The 18423-nt window shown below is 42.0% G+C and overlaps 1 protein-coding gene across 8 annotated transcripts in view; it reads right to left on the bottom strand.

Moving 5' to 3' along the window:
- CNTRL (centriolin) overlaps positions 1-14891 on the bottom strand; it is a 90119-nt gene extending 75228 nt beyond the window's left edge. For 7 of the 8 annotated variants that reach the window (XM_070795400.1, XM_070795399.1, XM_070795403.1 and 4 more), the window contains exons 1-4: positions 14745-14891; positions 8104-8351; positions 6898-7028; positions 513-643 (exon numbers count right to left, since the gene is read on the bottom strand). In XM_070795400.1, coding sequence (XP_070651501.1) covers positions 513-643; positions 6898-7028; positions 8104-8320 — 479 coding nt within the window. In that variant the 5' untranslated portion in view covers positions 8321-8351; positions 14745-14891. The remainder of the gene's footprint in view (positions 1-512; positions 644-6897; positions 7029-8103; positions 8352-14744) is intronic. The other variant, XM_070795401.1, reaches the window with a different exon arrangement.
- Positions 14892-18423: the final 3532 nt, after the last annotated feature.

Below are 18423 nucleotides of genomic sequence, written 5' to 3'. Positions count from 1 at the left end.
CGAGTTTTCTATGTGTACTTTTAGCCTCTGTCAGTTTTATTATGTTTATTTCTCAGAGTAATATATATTATGAAGTAGAAACAAGACTGAAGGCATATTTACTACAGAAATGAGCAAAGAACATCAGGATAAAATGCATAGGCTCAAAACAGGTCAAAATATCTTTAGGATCAAAATGACAGGGTTAAAACACTCTGCTTCATGCCAACTTTATTAATGAATAAGGCAGTTCATCACAGACTGCAGCTGGGAAAACTTCCTGTCAAAAATGGAACAAAGATAAAATTTGGTAATCAAAAAGTGTAGCTCCTTCTTTGGTAATACTAGGTATTATTCTGTACTTTAGAAATGCCAAAACATGACAATTATCCTACGTGAAGGGCTAGACTACAAGTGAGTAACCAAAGTGCTGGCTCTTCCAAAGGCTTCTTGCAGTAACACGGGCAGTGTGGACCCACCTCATTACCAAAGACAAAGACCGTGCAGTGCCACCCGGAGGAGGCTTTACTCACCAGATTTTGTTATATGATAGGTTGAGTTCACGTAACTTTAACAGCTTGTCCACCTTCTCAATCTTCCCTATTAGATTATGGCTGAGATTCAGTATTTCAAGCTTAGTACATTTTTCCAAATTTTCGATATACTAATTGGAAACAAATGAATAAATGCTTTATACAACAGATGCCTTGACATAAGCTCGACATATAAGCATATGCATCAGGGGCTGTTCTGATCAGTCACCGGAGATTAAGCCATTACTGCTCCCCTGGACAGTACCCTGGTGTGGCTCTCTTTGGTCAGGAGGGGCCACTCTCCCCAACCTGCCAAACTTTTCTTGCCCTACAGGAGATGCCACTTCCTCCATACTAAGAAACTGAAGACTGTTCAGCGAGAAATTTCTCCATCAGTCCTTTCCTCCTTCTCCACTTTTCTATGCCTCTCCCTCTCTCCCTTCCTTTCTTCAAAGTTCAGCTAAGGTACTCATGCTCTGCCATAATGTTCCCCATCTCCTCTCCTTGTGTTCTTGGATCCTCAACCTTTCTCTCTCCTGGGTCTTCCCTCAAGTTTAGAAACAGTCACTATTTGGAACTTCCCTGATGGTCCAGCAGTTAGGACTCCGAGCTGCCAATGCAATGGGCATGGGTTTGATCCCTGGTTGGGGAACTAAGATCCCACATGCCACGTGTGGTATGGCCAAAAGATAAAAAAAAAAAAGAATAAAAACAGTCACGATTCAACAGATATTCACTACACACTTGCTACATGCCAGATGTGGCACCAGGCAATGGCAACATACCAGTGCACCAGTTTCCCTGCCACTGGAATCTACGTTCAACACACTCAGTTCAGTTCAGTCGCTCAGTGTGTCCAACTCTTCGCAACCCCATGGACCACAGCACGCCAGGCTTCCCTGTCCATCACCAACTCCCGGAGCTTGCTCAAACTCATGTCCATCAAGTTGGTGATGCCATCCAACCACCTCATCCTCTGTTGTCCCCTTCTCCTCCTGCCCTCAATCTTTCTCAGAATCACGGTCTTTTCAGATGAATCAGTTCTTCACATCAGGTGGCCAAAGTATTGGAGTTTCAGCTTTAGCATCAGTCCTTCCAATGAATATTCAGTGTTGATCTCTTTAGAATGGACTGGCTGGATTTCCTTGCAGTCCAAGGAACTCTCAAGAGTCTTCTCCAACACCACAGTTCAAAAGCATCAATTCTTCAGCGCTCAGCTTTTTTATAGTCCAACTCTCACATCCATACATGACTACTGGAAAAACCATAGCCTTAACTAGACGGGGCTTTGTTGGCAAGGTGATATCTCTGCTTTTTAATATGCTGTCTAGGTTGGTCATAGCTTTTCTTCCAAGGAGCAAGCGTCTTTTAATTTCATGACTCCAGTCACCATCTGCAGTGATTCTGGAGCCCAGGAAATTAAAGTCTGTCACTGTTTTCATTGTTTCCATTGGAAACAAGCTCAGTCTCCTTTATATGATACAAATCACCTCACACAACACCTGTTTCCTACTCAGCTTTCACGTTACCACCCTTATTTGCCACTCAGTTCAGTTCAGTCGCTCAGTTGTGTCCAACTCTTTGTAACCCCATGAATCGCAGCACGCCAGGCCTCCCTGTCCATCACCAACTCCCAGAGTTCACCCAAACTCACGTCCATCGAGTCCGTGATGCCATCCAGCCATCTCATCCTCTGTCGTCCCCTTCTCCTCCTGCCCCCAATCCCTCCCAGCATCAGAGTATTTTCCAGTCAGCCAACTCTTTGCATGAGGTGGCCAAAATACTGGAGTTTCAGCTTTAGCATCAGTCCTTCCAAAGAAATCCCAGGGCTGATCTCCTTCAGAATGGACTGGTTGGATCTCCCTGCAGTCCAAGGGACTCTCAAGAATCTTCTCCAACACCACACTTCAAAAGCATCAATTCTTCGGAGTTCAGCTTTCTTCACAGTCCGACTCTCACATCCATACATGACCACTGGAAAAACCATAGCCTTGGCTACACGGACCTTTGTTGGCAAAGTAATGTCTCTGCTTTTCAATATGCTATCTAGGTTGGTCATAACTTTTCTTCCAAGGAGTAAGCATCTTGTAATTTCATGGCTGCAGTCACCATCTGCAGTGATTTTGGAGCCCCAAAAAATAAAGTCTGACACTGTTTCCACTGTTTCCCCATCTATTTCCCATGAAGTGATGGGACCGGATGCCATGATCTTCGATTTCTGAATGTTGAGCTTTAAGCCAACTTTTTCACTCTCCTCTTTCACCTTCATCAAGAGGCTTTTTAGTTCCTCTTCACTTTCTGCCATAGGGTGGTGTCATCTGCATATCTGAGGTTATTGATATTTCTCCTGGCAATCTTGATTCCAGCTTGTGCTTCTTCCAGCCCAGCATTTCTCATAATGCACTCTGCATATAAGTTAAATAAACAGGGTGACAATACACAGCCTTGACGTACTCCTTTTCCTATTTGGAACCAGTCTGTTGTTCCATGTCCAGTTCTAACTGTTGCTTCCTGACCTGCATACAAATTTCTCAAGAGGCAGGTCAGGTGGTCTGGTATCCCCATCTCTTTCAGAATTTTCCACAGTTTATTGTGATCCACAGAGTCAAAGGCTTTGGCATAGTCAATAAAGCAGAAATAGATGTTTTTCTGGAACTCTCTTGCTTTTTCCATGATCCAGCGGATGTTGGCAATTTGGTCTCTGGTTCCTCTGCCTTTTCTAAAACCAGCTTGAACAACTGGAAGTTCACGGTTCACGTATTGCTGAAGCCTGGCTTGGAGAATTTTGAGCATTACTTTACTAGTGTGTGAGATGAGTGCAATTGTGCGGTAGTTTGAGCATTCTTTGGCATTGCCTTTCTTTGGAATTGGAATGAAAACTGACCTTTTGCAGTCCTGTGGCCACTGCTGAGTTTTCCAAATTTGCTGGCATATTGAGTGAAGCACTTTCACAGCATCATCTTTCAGGATTTGAAATAGCTCAACTGGAATTCCATCACCTCCACTAGCTTTGTTCATAGTGATGCTTTCTAAGGCCCACTTGACTTCACATTCCAGGATGTCTGGCTCTAGGTGAGTGATCACACCATCATGATTATCTTGGTCGTGAAGATCATTTTTGTACTGTTCTTCTGTGCATTCTTGCCACCTCTTCTTAATATCTTCTGCTTCTGTTAGGTCCATACCATTTCTGTCCTTTATCGAGCCCATCTTTGCATGAAAAGTTCCCTTGGTATCTCTAATTTTCTTGAAGAGATCTCTAGCCTTTCCCCTTCCGTTGTTTTCATCTTATTTCTTTGCATTGATCGCTGAGGAAGGCTTTCTTATCTCTCCTTGCCATTCTTTGGAATTCTATATTCAGATGCTTATATCTTTCCTTTTCTCCTTTGCTTTTCGCTTGTCTTCTTTCACAGCTATTTGTAAGGCCTTCCCAGAGAGCCATTTTGCTTTTTTGCATTTCTTTTCCATGGGGATGGTCTTGATTCCTGTCTCCTGTACAATATCACGAACCTCCGTCCATAGTTCATCAGGCACTCTATCAGATCTAGTCCCTTAAATCTATTTCTCACTTCCACTGTATAATAAGGAATTTGATTTAGGTCATACCTGAATGGTCTAGTGGTTTTCCCTACTTTCTTCAATTTCAGTCTGAATTTGGCAATAAGGAGTTCATGATCTGAGCCACAGTCAGCTCCTGGTCTTATTTTTGTTGACTGTATAGAGCTCCTCCGTCTTTGGCTGCAAAGAATATAATCAATCTGATTTCTGTGTTGACCATCTGGTGATGTCCATGTGTAGAGTCTTCTCTTGAGACAGAGAATACCAGGCAGAAAAAAAAAACAAACAGCAAAGACCCTAAAAGAATGAAGCTGGTGGGCTTCAAGAATGGAGATGGCTTTTTACACTGCCAAATCAAACAACTTTTTCCCAGTTTTCATGCTGTTAGATGTTGCTCTGACATTTTACAGCACATATGTTTCTCCTAAGTTCTTCCTCCTCTGGTCTCCATCCATCACACTCTTGGATCTTCTATTCCAACAGCGCCTTCAGACTTTTTCACTGGGTCTGTCTCTCCCAGACCCACTCACTTCCTTTGACTCCTCCTCAATATTTCTCCTCTTAATTCTAGGCATTTTCCACACTAAGTTCCCAAAATCAGAATAGGCATTTTTCACACTAAGTTCCCAAAATCAGAAACTAAGCTTATTCACTTCTATATTTATTCCTACAGCCTAATGTAATACCTGGCGTATATAGAAACCACACAGTAAGGATTTACTAACTTGATATTTTATTTTTACAATCTTTAAACTCCAGGATGTCTCCTTTTTTCCTATTTAATTACATAAAACATAAATATATTCTAATTAAAATTTAAAACAAAACATAAAAAGCTCTCTTCATCAGGTCTCCAGTTCAGCTTCCCCACCAAAAAATCTCACTGCTCAAAGGTAACCCTTGTTAACAGACCAACGTATATACACACAGACCTTTCTATTCATTAAAAAAGCATTTTTAATATATTAAAAAAGTATTTTTAATGAATTAAAAAAGTATTTTGAGACCTTACTAAAAATACTTCAGAATTTGTTTTTTCCATTAAATATACTGGACCATTCCCCACATTAATACGTAAGAGTTCTGGGAGTTTGTTTCTGTTCTTGTTTTCCAAGACACTTGAAAGTTTTTCATGGTGTGCGTGCATGCTAAGTCACTTCAGTTGTATCCAACTCTTTGTGACCCTATGGACTATAGCCCACCAGGCTCCTCTGTCCATGGGATTCTCCAGGCAAGAATACTAGAGTGGGCTGCCATGCCCTCCTTCAGGGGATCTTCCTGACCAGGGATTAAACCTATGTCTCCTGCAACTCCTGCACTGCAGATGGATTCTTAACCACTGAGCCACCAGAGAAGCCCATTTCATGGTATACTGCACTATAATTTTTAAGCAATTCCCTACTGACAGACAACTGGTTATTTCCAATTTTTCTATTTTAAATAATGCCTAATAAACATTACTTTTCAGATACTTTTGGATACATGTGTAAATATTAACAGACATCAAGAAATAGAACTGCTATGTTGGTGAGTATAAACTCAGTAAGTATAAACTTAATTGCTGGATCAAATAAGTACATTTGAAATTTTGATAAATACTATCAAACTGTTTTCCTAAAATGCTGTACCCATCTATACATCCACTAAGACCAAATGAGAAGATCCATTTCTCACATCTTTCTGAATGCTGAAATAATCTTTTTAATTCTTATCTATTAGACATACAAGATGAGAAATGGCATCAAACCACTGTTCTATTTCTCATCTCTTTGACAGTAATGAAACTGAATATACTTTCATGTTAACAGCCATTTATAATACTTTTGTGAACAGACTTATCCTCTGCACATTTACCATTTGGTGTCTCTTTCTATTGAATCACAGGTGCTCTTTATATTATGCGGATACTGTTACACATGCTGAAGACACTACCTGCCAGCTTGTTGTTTTTCTTTAACTTTTTAAAAGATAATAATTCGTTAAACACCACTTTTTAATCTTTATGTAAGCTAAATCTGTCAGTATTTTTCTTTGTGGTACTAGGGTTAGTGTTCGATTAGAGGGCCTTCCCAACTCTAAGATTAAAAACACACTCTTTCCTAATACTTTGATAGCGCTTTTGTTGGTTGATTTTTGTTTTGTTTTCATTAAGATTGTCAATCTCCTGGAATTAATTTTTGTGACTGGAGGCATCTAAGTTCATATTTTTCCAACCAAAAATATTAAGTTATAAATAATAAAAAAAATAATAAACAAAATAATAAAATAATAATAAAATAAATAAGAAATTATTTTTATTAAAAAAATAAAAATTAAATTCCAGTGTACTCATGGTGTATAGTTTATGAATAGAATAAAGTAGTAAACAGTTTGGAGCAGAGATCAGTAATCTTTTTCTGCAAAAGGCCAGGTAGTAAATATTTTTTGGCTTTGTGAGGCATATATAGTTTCTTTGACAATCACTTACTTCTGATATTGTAACACAAAAACAGCCACAGGCAATATGGAAATAAATGAGTGTAGCTGTGCTCCAATAAAGCTTTATTAACAAAAACAAGCAGTAGGCCTAACCTGGCATTTAGACTGTAGTTTGCTGACGCTTTCTAGAGAGAATCACTAACATGTAGAATAACAGGAGGTTATGAATTTGAAGAAGTCACACTTCACACTTCTGATGGAGAACTGTCACTAGAAACAGTAAAAGATCTGCAACAAATCCAGCGACATTAGGATGAAATAGTACTGTAAATCCCATATATATTTATTTTTTCATTTTAAAGCACAAAAATTAAAATAATGTCTGTATTCAGAAATGTTGGTAACCTACCTTAAATTTCTTGCCACCATCTTTGGAAAGTGAAAGGTTCAGAGATTTTACCAAGGCCAAATTTTCCTGTTTAGTAAGTTTTTTAACAAGGGCTTCTGTAATATATCGAACTCCTGCATGTGAATCAGCTTCTGAAGTTATGCAAACAGATCATTATCAAAAGAGGAAGACATGAATACTTTGAGAAACAAACTGTCTTAATGTTAAACAACAACAACAAAAATTTAGACCACGCAATTGTAAAAACAGCTGGCTAGTTCTAACTGGAATATTTAACTAATATTTTACTTTATGTAGCATTTCATAATGATGACAATAAGTTATACTTCATAAATATTAACTGTGTGTAAGCTTTGTATTAAATGCTTTACATTAAAAAATGCAATTTGTACAACAAACCTTTGGGATAGAAATTACTATTCTCCTTTATAAAAAAAATTAGAAAAACAATTTGTTCAACTCTTACAGCTAAAAATGTGCAAATCTAGGACTTGAACCTAGCAGATGAATCTAAAATTTATACTTTTAAGTATGGGCAGCACTGAGGTTTTTAGCAGTATTTTAATGTTAGTTTTTTAAACTAACAACTTAGCAGCAGCAGCAGCAGTATTCATCAATAGAATTTGATGACCATGATTTCATGACATAGCAAAGAAATCACAAAAAAGTTTTCTTTGTATTTAATCACAGTAAGTAAATTTCTTAAGAAAAGAACCCATTTTTGAAAACAGATTCCTAGACTGACAGAATGCTTTTAAGAAAAACATAAAAACCTTGGTGAACATTCATATGTGTCCCTGATGTGAGAATCAGTCCATTCACAGATTGGTAGCTTGCCGATAAGCAGCCTGGAACAGCCCAGGGGTGGACAACATGTTTATACTGAATTAAGGCACTCCATTCTGAAGTGAGCAGATATGCCTTCCCCTCAACCAAGGACGATGGTAAACTGGCACATGAACTTTAAAGTACTCTCCTGCCACAGGAGATAAAGCTTCCTCTTTCCGGAAACCCTTCTTCTAACCCTTCGCCCTCAACCGGAAGCCTCCATCCTCCACTGTCCTTAGACAATTTCTGTCAAAAACAATGGGTCAAGTTACTAGTAGGATGGATACATGTTATAGTTGGACCAAAAATGTAAGTTCAATATTTTCCATCTGTACTTAGAAGAGTATTTGGTGAAATTTGTAGATTAAAAAGCATTACCTTTCTGGTCATGGTGGTCCAAAAGCATAGTGTTTTCACCTATAATCTCGACTTGCTCATACCACTGTCTTCCAGAATGAAAAGGCAGAGTCTCAGATCCGTTTAAAGGTGAAAGTGACCTAGATCTCATATTGGACGTAAGAGATGATGGACTAGGAGAGTGAGATGATGATGGCATCTTTGTTTTGGAAATTTTTTGCTGAGCACCTTTCTTCATTGCAAGAATAAAGCCAGGTATCCATCAAAACCTGTAAGAGTTTCCAGTATATTTAACAATGTTAATTTTTAGAGCTATCAAAACTATTAGTCTATTTCTAAAATTTTCAAGCCTACAAAATTTTAAATTCAGAAGTTATAGATGCTAGAACCCACACTACTCCAAGCTGATGGAAGCAGACATCATTTCAGACACTGCTGATTACCTTACCAGAGGGAAGAGAGACCTCCAGAAGGTCTTGTACTGACATGTACTCCAGCCAGAAGCCTCATCTGTCACTTTCGTTCTCAGTTTATGGGACCAAACTAGTCACAGTGCCTCTTCTACTTACAAAGAGTTCTAGAGTGCATAAAGCTGGAAATACTTGACAACCAGCAGCATTTCACGCTGATCAGTGCTCTCTCGTTCCTGCAACAGTTTCTTCCTCTGGCTTCTGGGACACCACACTCTCCTCCCGTCTCCCTGGCCACTCCTCAGCCTCCTTTCCTGGCCAAGGCGCGTCCATTCACTCTTTAAATGTCAGAGCTCCTCAGGTCTCCTCTGATCTCTCTCTAAACTTAATTGAGACAACCTAATGTACACCCATGATTCCCAATGCCACCTTTTTACTGATGTTTATATTTCCAATCCAACTCTTCTGAGTCCAGACACCTATTCTCAACTGTCTACCTGACATCTCATTGGCATCCTGAATCAACATGTCCAGACTGAACGTATCATTTCCCTCATCCCGCCCTCATTTTCTTCCCATCCTGTTCCTCCCCCAGCGTTCCCTTACTAGTGGACAGTGCTCTTGGGAATAAGCCAGAAACTGGGAGTCACTTCCTTCTTCCCAAAACCAATCAGTCACCAAGTTTTGTCAATTCTACTTCCTAAGTATCCCTCAAATTAGTCCCCTTCTTTCCATCTCCCCTCTCGTCTACTCTAATTCACACACTCATCAGACTACTATAACAGCTTCTAGCTGATTTGTCTATAAGCTCTCTTCCCTTCCTCTTCCATCACTACATTGTGGCCAGAGTGATCTATTTAAAAGGTTAATCTATGGGTCTGTAATAAATGAAATATTTATCACGATCTATGAGAGCCCGCGGGATGTGGCCCTGTCTCTCTAGCCTCACATCTGTCACTACTTTCCCAGACTCTGTGGGCTGGAGCCGCACTGCCCTCTATATCTAATTTCTGGTGCAAATGCTTGCCTTTGGTCTTTCTTTTTTTTAACCTTTTCAGGAGTTCTCACTATATAGTCTGCATATTAACTTTAGTCAAATAAATCATTTGTAAAAGTTTTCTCCCACCCTGTGGTTTCCTTTCTACTAATTGATACTGTCTTAAAAAATAAAACTGTTTATTTTAGTGTGCTGGGTCTTCCGCTGCTGCCTGGGCTTTTCTCTAGTTGCAGTGCGGGGACTTCTTCTTGTGGCGGCTTCTCTTGTTGCGAAGCATGGGCTCTAGGGTGCGCCGGCTTCACTCACCGGGGCTCCTCTGCTCTAGAGCACAGGCTCAGTAGTTGTGGCACACAGGCTTGGCTGCTCTGTGGCATGTGGGATCTTCCTGGCCTAGGGATCAGACCCGTGTCTCCTGCACTGGCAGGCGATTCTTTACCTCTGAGCCACCAGGGAGGTCCCTGAGATATTGTCATTTGATACTCATTTAAAATTTTTAAAGAAATCCAACTGGTCTATTTTTCCTTTTGCCGCCTGTGCCTTTGATTTCATATCCAAGAAATCACTGCCAAATCCAGTGGTATTAGGTAAAAGTCCAAACTCAGATAGAACGCTAGCTGGAGTAATGATGAGAATCAGTTCTTCTCTCAAATTAACTTGTAAGTCAAATCACACAATTAATCTAGTAGAATTTAAGTTCCATGAAAGTAGCGATATTATTCACTGATGTATTCCAGGCCAAGAACAGAGCTTAGAAGATGGCAGATAATTACTATTTATAGAATGCATTATTCATAAAGAACCTAGAAACAATAAAATGCTATTCAATACTTCAACAAAAGGCTATCTTCATGAGCAGTATCAGTCCTCAATACCAAGAGTCCTAACTTACAAGTCAGGTTTATGCAAAAAAGATTTTCATGATATACAACTGCTCTTATAAGCACACTGCAAAAATTATAAATCTGCCAAACTTTTAGACCAAAAAATGTTATAAGATGTATAGGTCTTGAACAAGCTGCATTAACAATGCTTCTACTTTGCTCAGTATCCATAATCTCCCATACCCTCACTACTGAAAATGCAGTGTGTGTATGTGTAGATGTTAGTCACCCAGTTGGGTCCAACTCTTTGCAATCCCATGGACTGCAGCCCACCAGCCTCCTCTGTCCATGGGATTCTCCAGGCAAGAATACCGGAGTGGGTAGCCATTCCCTCGTCCAGAGGGTCTTCCCGACTCAGGGGTTGAACCTGGGTCTCCTGCACTGCAGGCAGACTCTCTACCGAGCCACCAGGGAAGCCCTAAAGTGTGGAGACAAAACACAAACTATTTTTAGAAAAGTAATCTGCAACCCAAAGTTTTTGGATAGCTCAAATCCTAATGCCAGGGACTTTCCCAGCTGTCCAGTGGTTAAGTTTCCATGCTTCCAATTCAGGGGCTGTGGGTTCGATCCCTGGTCAGGGAACTAAGCCCCACAGGCTGTGTGAGGCATGGCCAAAAGAAATAATAAAATAAAAACAGGAAGGAAGGAAAATAAATAAAAATAAATGGTAGCTTTTTAAAACATTTTAATTTTTTTGAAGGAAAAACAGAAAATTTAATACAACGAAAGCACCACTGAACTCACGATCTAGCGTCTTGGAGACTAGTTTGAGGGTAGCAAAAACCTGCTAAATTTTTTTAAAAAGTGATTATTGTTTCACAGGTATATAGTACAACAAGGACAACTGCCTTGTTCTACAATCTAGATCACTTTAAACTGCAAATCTATGTCTTTACTTTCTCTTTAGTTTTTTTCATGTCAAATCATCCACAAAGGTCAGAAAAGCTTCCCTCAATTCACACAACTGCTATTGATGTCTTAACCACAAAGCTTTAGGACCTAATTTCACAAGTGTGGCAAACAATTTCTATCTTAACATTCTGCCAAGGCAAAAAGTCTCTTTGTAATACGCCTCATTCTGTGTTAGATTGTACTGGTGCTCTCTTTCTAAATAATGATATACTCAAGCTTGAAAGAGCTAAGAGGCATGTGCTTTAATAACACAATTTTATTCATTCCTGAGTTAAATACAATTTTCATAAGGGCAAAGGACTTAAAAAATAAAAGAGGAGTGGTACAGCGCCCAGTTCCCACTTCTGTATGTCCTTCTCTATCTCATAGCATGACAGAAAATGATAAGATTAGAATGACAGCATGCTACATGCTCCAGAGATATGCTTTATACACATTTTTAGTTTCTTGGTTTAAAAATGCATGTACATCCTACATTTTTATGCAACACAATTATTTTATACCCTGCACTTTAGTCTTATCTCTAACTTCTTAAAATATTGAACCATCCCAAATTCCTCTCACAACATCCTAATGACCAAGACTCTTTGGGCCTCACTAGAATATCATGAGATCTCTCTTGATTAGAAAAACTCTGCCCTACTCAATAATAGAGTTAAATAAATATATTAGAATGGATTCCAGAAATCAAAATCAACTCCTTCCTTTAATGAATTGTAACCTGAAAGATTAAATGATGGCTTTGAAGTCACAGTGCATTCCCAGACCTCCTCCCTGGGTCGCCATAGCCCCTGTAAAGCCTGGACATACGATCTCACAGAAGAGCTAACTCAGTAATATGGGCTTAAGGATTTACTATACTTGAGGAAGGACACCTGGCAGCAGTAAAACCTTGAACCACGAGTTTAAGAGAGAGAGCAAGCGATGCTGCTTGACCAAGGCTGCGGTCTGCAATTACATAAACAACAGAAAGGCCGAGCAATAGAAAAGAGAAGACAGAGACGAGAGGCAGGGCTGGTGTGTGTGAAGGGGCAGGATAAACTGAAATCAAAACAAGTCCAGAGCTGGAGATACATTTTGAAAACCCAGAAGGTAAGTCTGCAGAATAAAAGAAAGCCACTGGAATGATGTGATAATCAAAGTCATATGATTGAGCATCCTGTCCTCAGATTCAGAAACTGGCCTTGATCTAACAATCCCCTCCACCACAGCTTAGTAGAGTCTACACCTTCACCTCTATCCAGCCTTTCTAAGATTCCATCATCTCTTATCTTTTCCAAATTAGGCTGCTGCTGCTGCTAAGTCACTTCAGTGGTGTCTGACTCTGTGCGACCCCAAAGACAGCAGCCTGCCAGGCTCCCCCGTCCCTGGGATTCTCCAGGCAAGAACACTGGAGTGGGTTGCCATTTCCTTCTCCAATGCATGAGAGTGAAAAGTGAAAGTGAAGTTGCTCAGTCATGTCCAACTCTGCAACCCCATGGACTGCAGCCTACCAGGCTCCTCCATCCATGGGATTTTCCAGGCAAGAGTACTGGAGCGGCATACCATTGCCTTCTCCATCCAAATGAAGCAGATCTCTATAATTCCCAAACCTTCCATCTCTCTTCCCAGCTACTCCAATAAGCAAATATCCATCCCCATTTCTTGACCTCCATATCCCTCTCCATGGCACCCCTTAGCCCTTTAATCACATCTCAGTACTTTCCCTATAATTCGACTTCATCCCATACCCTCTGACACATTTAAACACTCTTTTTCTCCAACTAGTCCTTTCAAATACCCTGACTCCTATTTCTCACCAAGGGCAATTCTCCCATCCTGTGCTCATCAACCTTTGCCTCCCACCCTTCATCCCATTCTGACTGCCAAGTTCTCCCACAAAGTCTCTTCCCTAACACTGTACTAGTCTTCTCCATTTCTCTACAATTCTCTCCAGTGCCCTGCCTCCACATTTCTGTATTCATCCTGATTTCCCAAACTGCTCATCACAGCAAATATTCTGACATCCTAATTCATTCAAATACTCTGGCTTCTAATTATCCCCTCTTCAAACAAAACACTCCAGTCTCCATCCATTCCACTTCATCTCAACCCAACTGGCTATCTACGTGCCTCTCTCTTCTAACACCCTGACATCTGTGTCCCTCCGTATCCTATTAACATCCGGAGCTCTCCTCTCACATCTCTCTCCATGCTACTCAAGTATGGGAGAAAAAAAGCTTCCCAAACCTTTTCATTAGTTTATTTTTTTTCAGTCATTCAATTCTATTCCACAACTTTAAGGCACCAAGAACTGTGAGGCTCTAAGAATACAGGGCTGGGAAGGCAGGACTTCCACACTCAAAACACACAAGAGGATCAGGTCTCTGCCCCAAATAGCATCCTTCCCAACACCTTACAAGTAGAATTAAATGATTATTTGTGAAACAACTTGATTATTGCTTGTTTCTCCTTCTAGAGTTTAGGCTACAATACAGTAGAGGCTGTATGATTTGGTGCACAATAAATATTTGTTGAATGAGTGAAGAAAGGCCTGTGCTAAGCACTCTAAAGACATTACCAAACAAATTCTTGCAGATAATGTATATTATGATAATTATTAACCTCATTTATAAGTGACAATGTATCCTTAAGAACTAAGAGCTTGGGTTCTACAATTAAGTCTGAGTTCAAAGGTTAATTTTCCACTTTCTGTGTGACATAGACAAATTATTTAACTTCTCTGATCCAGTTTCATCACTTTTAAGATGGGAATGATGACCTCGTTCAAGTTATTTTAAATTCTAAATCAGTTAATGGGAAGGACTAAAGGATGTAGAACCGAATCTGGCACACAAGGTACACTCAAAAGCAGTCAGCGAGCATTTTCACAAACGAGAAAACATTAGCAAGCCCAAATCTCACAGACGGTCAGTAGCACAGTAGCAGAATCAAGACGTGAAGCCAAGCTTTGACTTGAAAATGCACCTGTCCCTTAACCGTTATACGACAAAGTATTTGCTCTTCCCCTTCTTTTTCTTCCCCATATCCCAACTCTCTTTTTTCTCCATGTACTGTGTTCCGGTCGATTTCAGGACGCCCGTCAGGGTACCCACACCATCCTGTATCCCAGCCATTCCCCGCAGACACCTGGCACACCTCCACCCCGCTCCGCTCGGCAGCGGGACCCTACCTTTCACTCGCCGAACCCCCGCGTCCACACCTCCCCACACTCCGGCCCTTCATCCCAAAGCCCCCACCCCGTGACCTCCTCACTTCTAATCCAAACCTCCCTCCATCCTCCTCCCCCGCCCCACGCCGGTTCCGGGCCCTCCCTCCTTCCCATCCAATCCCAACTCCCAGGCACACGCCCCCGCCCCGAATCCATCCCTCGCTGGGTCCAGGCCTTCCCGCCTTCGCCGCTGGTCCCCACCCGCTCCGCCTGGAGGCCGGAGAACGGCCTAGACCAGGCCTGGCACTCACCACGAAACAGCGAGGCCGAGCAAGCCCGCCGGACGAGGCCGGGCGGAGAGGTGCCGGCAGTTCCCCTCAGGCGCCCAGCGGCGCAGCAGCCATTTTGTTGTGTTGTGCCGGTTGCCGTGGGGCCGTGCGCGCCGCGTGGGCGGAGCCTGCAGCGGTCACGCCCCTCCCCGGAGCTTGGGGGCGGGACCAGGCTTCCCGCCTCTTAGTCGGCCAGGGCCGCGGGCGCGCAAAGGCGCGTGGGAGCCCGCAGGAGCCCGCGCGAGGCGAGATTTCCCGCTGCCGGCGGCGAGAGGCCCTGCTCTTTTCTCTGAGGCGAAGCGGCCGACTCCTCATGCTCAGGCCTTGACACACTCCGCGTGGGCTGGGCCTGAGGACGACCTGAGAGACCCATGTAGCTGTCACCAAGCCCCGGCATTTCCATTGCTGGCCGTCTGGCTTTGAACTAGTGTGCCTCGCACGCTCCTCCTTCGCACGGCCCGTTTCTGAGGCGAATTCTCTTCTTCAGGGGCCAGACAGGTCAGACGTAGATGAACCTCTGAGGGAACGCAGTTTAGGCTTCACATGCACCCGAGGTTACGGGAATGAGAGCAGCCTGGGAGTCCTGGCTGAGAATAGTCCTCAGGTTGTGACAGGAAAGCCAAAGCAGCTGAAGAAACTTCGGCTGTGGCCTGCCTGAAAGGGCTGCATTTCACCACATATTTTTAACACATAGTTTAAGAGAATTTAGCACTTACTGTGCTGAATACTAGGGAAATACGGTGAATTCTTTTTAAAAACGTGGTCTCTAAGGACACCGGTCCTCCATTCCAGCTTCCCATTTTCCAGCTGGTACCCTGGACAGTATTAGGCAAAGGTCATTAGGCAAATGACCTTTGCCTAATGACGCCTCATCCTTCCTTAAGTCTTATAAGAACCAAAGAACTTAGTCAAGGGAGTATGGGAGTGGGGAAAAATCTGCTTGGCAAAGGGAGCAACTTGTGCAAACCCCAGGAGGAATGGGGAGAAGGAGCTTGACAGTGAGCTGATGTTAAATAAATCAGGATGGCAGCCAAAAATCTGGCGTGCAGAAGCTAAAGCAAGAAGAGAGGCCTTATTATGAACCATCTTGCTGCTGCTCTGCTGCTAAGTCACTTCAGTCGTGTCCGACTCTGTGCGACCCCAAGATGGCTTCCCACTAGGCTCCCGCGTCCCTGGGATTCTCCAGGCAAGAATACTGGAGTGGGTTGCCATTTCCTTCTCCAATGCATGAAACTGAAGAGTGAAAGTGAAGTCGCTCAGCCGTGTCCGACTCTTCGAAACCCCCTGTACTGCAGCCTACCAGGCTCCTCCGCCCATGGGATTTTCAAGGCAAGAGTACTGGAGTGGGTTGCCCTTGAACCATCTTAAGCACTTGTAATTTTTCTCAAAGGCAGAGATGGATTCAGGAATCAGAAGTTCGGGTAGTTTTCAACAGGGGGCGCCTTTCACGTTCACATTTAAGTGAATGCTTCTCTCTCCCCAACTAGTATTTAAGCAACACAGGAGACCCTTTGCAGCGAAGGCAATGTCACCCCACTCCAGTACTGTAGCCTGGAAAATCCCATGGACGGAGGAGCCTGGTGGGCTGCAGTCCATGGGGTCGCTAAGAGTCGGACACGACTGAGCGACTTCTCTTTCACTTTGCACTTTCATGCATTGGAGAAGGAAATGGCAACCCACTCCAGTGTTCTTGCCTGGAGAATCCCAGGGCCTGAGGAGCCTAGTGGGCTGCAGTCTATGGGGTCCCACAGAGTTGGACACGACTGAAGCGACTTAGCAGCAGCACGAGACCCTTTGAGCTCTAGAAAAGTCAAAATTCATGAAAAGCCCCACATTTTAAATTGAAAGGACGATCTATCCTTTCTTAAAAAAAATTCTAAGCTCAGATGATATTTATTAGTTTGGAATGTGTACATTGCTGACTTTCAGTTCTATTATTTTTTGTTGTTTTGTTCTGACACTTGGTGGTTGTTTTTTTTTCTTCTCTTTTCCCACAGAGAATTAGATTTATTGTGTCACCTCACTGCTATACCCCTTAAAGTCTGTAATGATATTCAGGTAGGATCCATTATCAAAACATGGTATGCTGGTATAGTTCATTATCAATCTAATAAGTAGCTGTCGAAAATATACACAAAATCCTTAGACTGGTCACTCAGTCAATTCAGTTGCTCAGTCATGTCTGACTCTTTGTGACCCCTTGGACTGTAGCACACCATGCCTCCCTGTCCATCACCAACTCCCAGAGTTTACTCAAACTCATGTCCATTGAGTCAGTGATGCCATCCAACCATCTCATTCTCTGTTGTCCCCTTCTCCTCCTGCCTTCAGTCTTTCCCAGCATCAGGGTCTTTTCAAATGAGTCAGTTCTTTGCATCAGGTGGCCAAAATATTGGAGTTTCAGCTTCAACATCAGTCCTTCCAATGAACACCCAGGACTGATCTCCTTTAGGATGGACTGGTTGGATCTCCTTGCAGTCCAAGGGACTCTCAAGAGTCTTCTCCAACACCACAGTTCAAAACCATCAATTCTTCTGCACTCAGCTTTCTTTATAGTCCAACTCTCACATCCATACATGACTACTGGAAAAACCATAGCCTTGACTAGATAGACCTTTGTTGGCAAAATAATGGCTCTGCTTTTTAATATGCTGTCTAGGTTGGTCATAACTTTCCTTCCAAGGAGCAAGCGTCTTTTAATTTCATGGCTGCAATCACCATCACTAGATCATTCAAGTATGACCTAAATCAAATCCCAGAGTGACAAATAGATTCAAGGGATTAGATCTGATAAACAGAGTGCCTAAAGAACTATGGGTGGAGGTTCATGACGTTGTACAGGAGGCGGTAATCAAGACCATCCCCCCCAAAAAGAAATGCAGAAAGGCAAAATGGTTGTCTGAGGAGGCCTTACAAATAGATGAAAAAAGAAGAGAAACAAAAGGCAAAGGAGAAAAAGAAAGATATACCCATCTGAATGCATAGTTCCAAAGAATCACAAGGAGAGATAAGAAAGCCTTCCTCAGTGATCAGTGCAAAGAAATAAAGGAAAACAATAAAATGGGAAAGACTAAAAATCTCTTCAAGAAAATTAGAGATACCAAGGGAACATTTCATGCAAAGATGGGCTCAATGAAAGACAGAAATGGTATGGACCTAACAGAAGCAGAAGATATTAACAAGAGGTAGCAAGAATACACAGAAGAACTATACAAAAAAGATCTTCATGACCCAGATAACCATAGTGGTATGATCACTCACCTAGAGCCAGACATCCTGGAATATGAAGTCAAGTGGGCCTTAGGAAGCATCACTACAAACAAAGCTAGTGGAGGTGATAGAATTCCAGTTGAACTATTTCAAATCCTAAAAGATGATGCTGTGAAAGTGTTGCACTCAATATGCCAGCAAATTTGGAAAACTCAGCAGTGGCCACAGGTCTGGAAAAGGTCAGTTTTCATTCCAATCCCAAAGAAAGTTCAAACTATCACACAATTGCACTCATCTCACATGCTGGCAAAGTAATGCTCAAAATTCTCCAAGCCAGGCTTCAACAGTATGTGAACTGAGAACTTCTAGATGTTCAAGCTGGATTTATAAAGTCAGAGGAACCAGAGAACAAATTGCCAACATCCACTGGATCATGGAAAAAGCAAGAGAG

The sequence above is a fragment of the Bos indicus genome, chromosome 8, assembly GCF_029378745.1.
Source record: "Bos indicus isolate NIAB-ARS_2022 breed Sahiwal x Tharparkar chromosome 8, NIAB-ARS_B.indTharparkar_mat_pri_1.0, whole genome shotgun sequence".
In the NCBI taxonomy this organism is placed as follows: domain Eukaryota; kingdom Metazoa; phylum Chordata; class Mammalia; order Artiodactyla; family Bovidae; genus Bos; species Bos indicus.
This window is presented reverse-complemented; position numbering and strand designations above follow the sequence as displayed.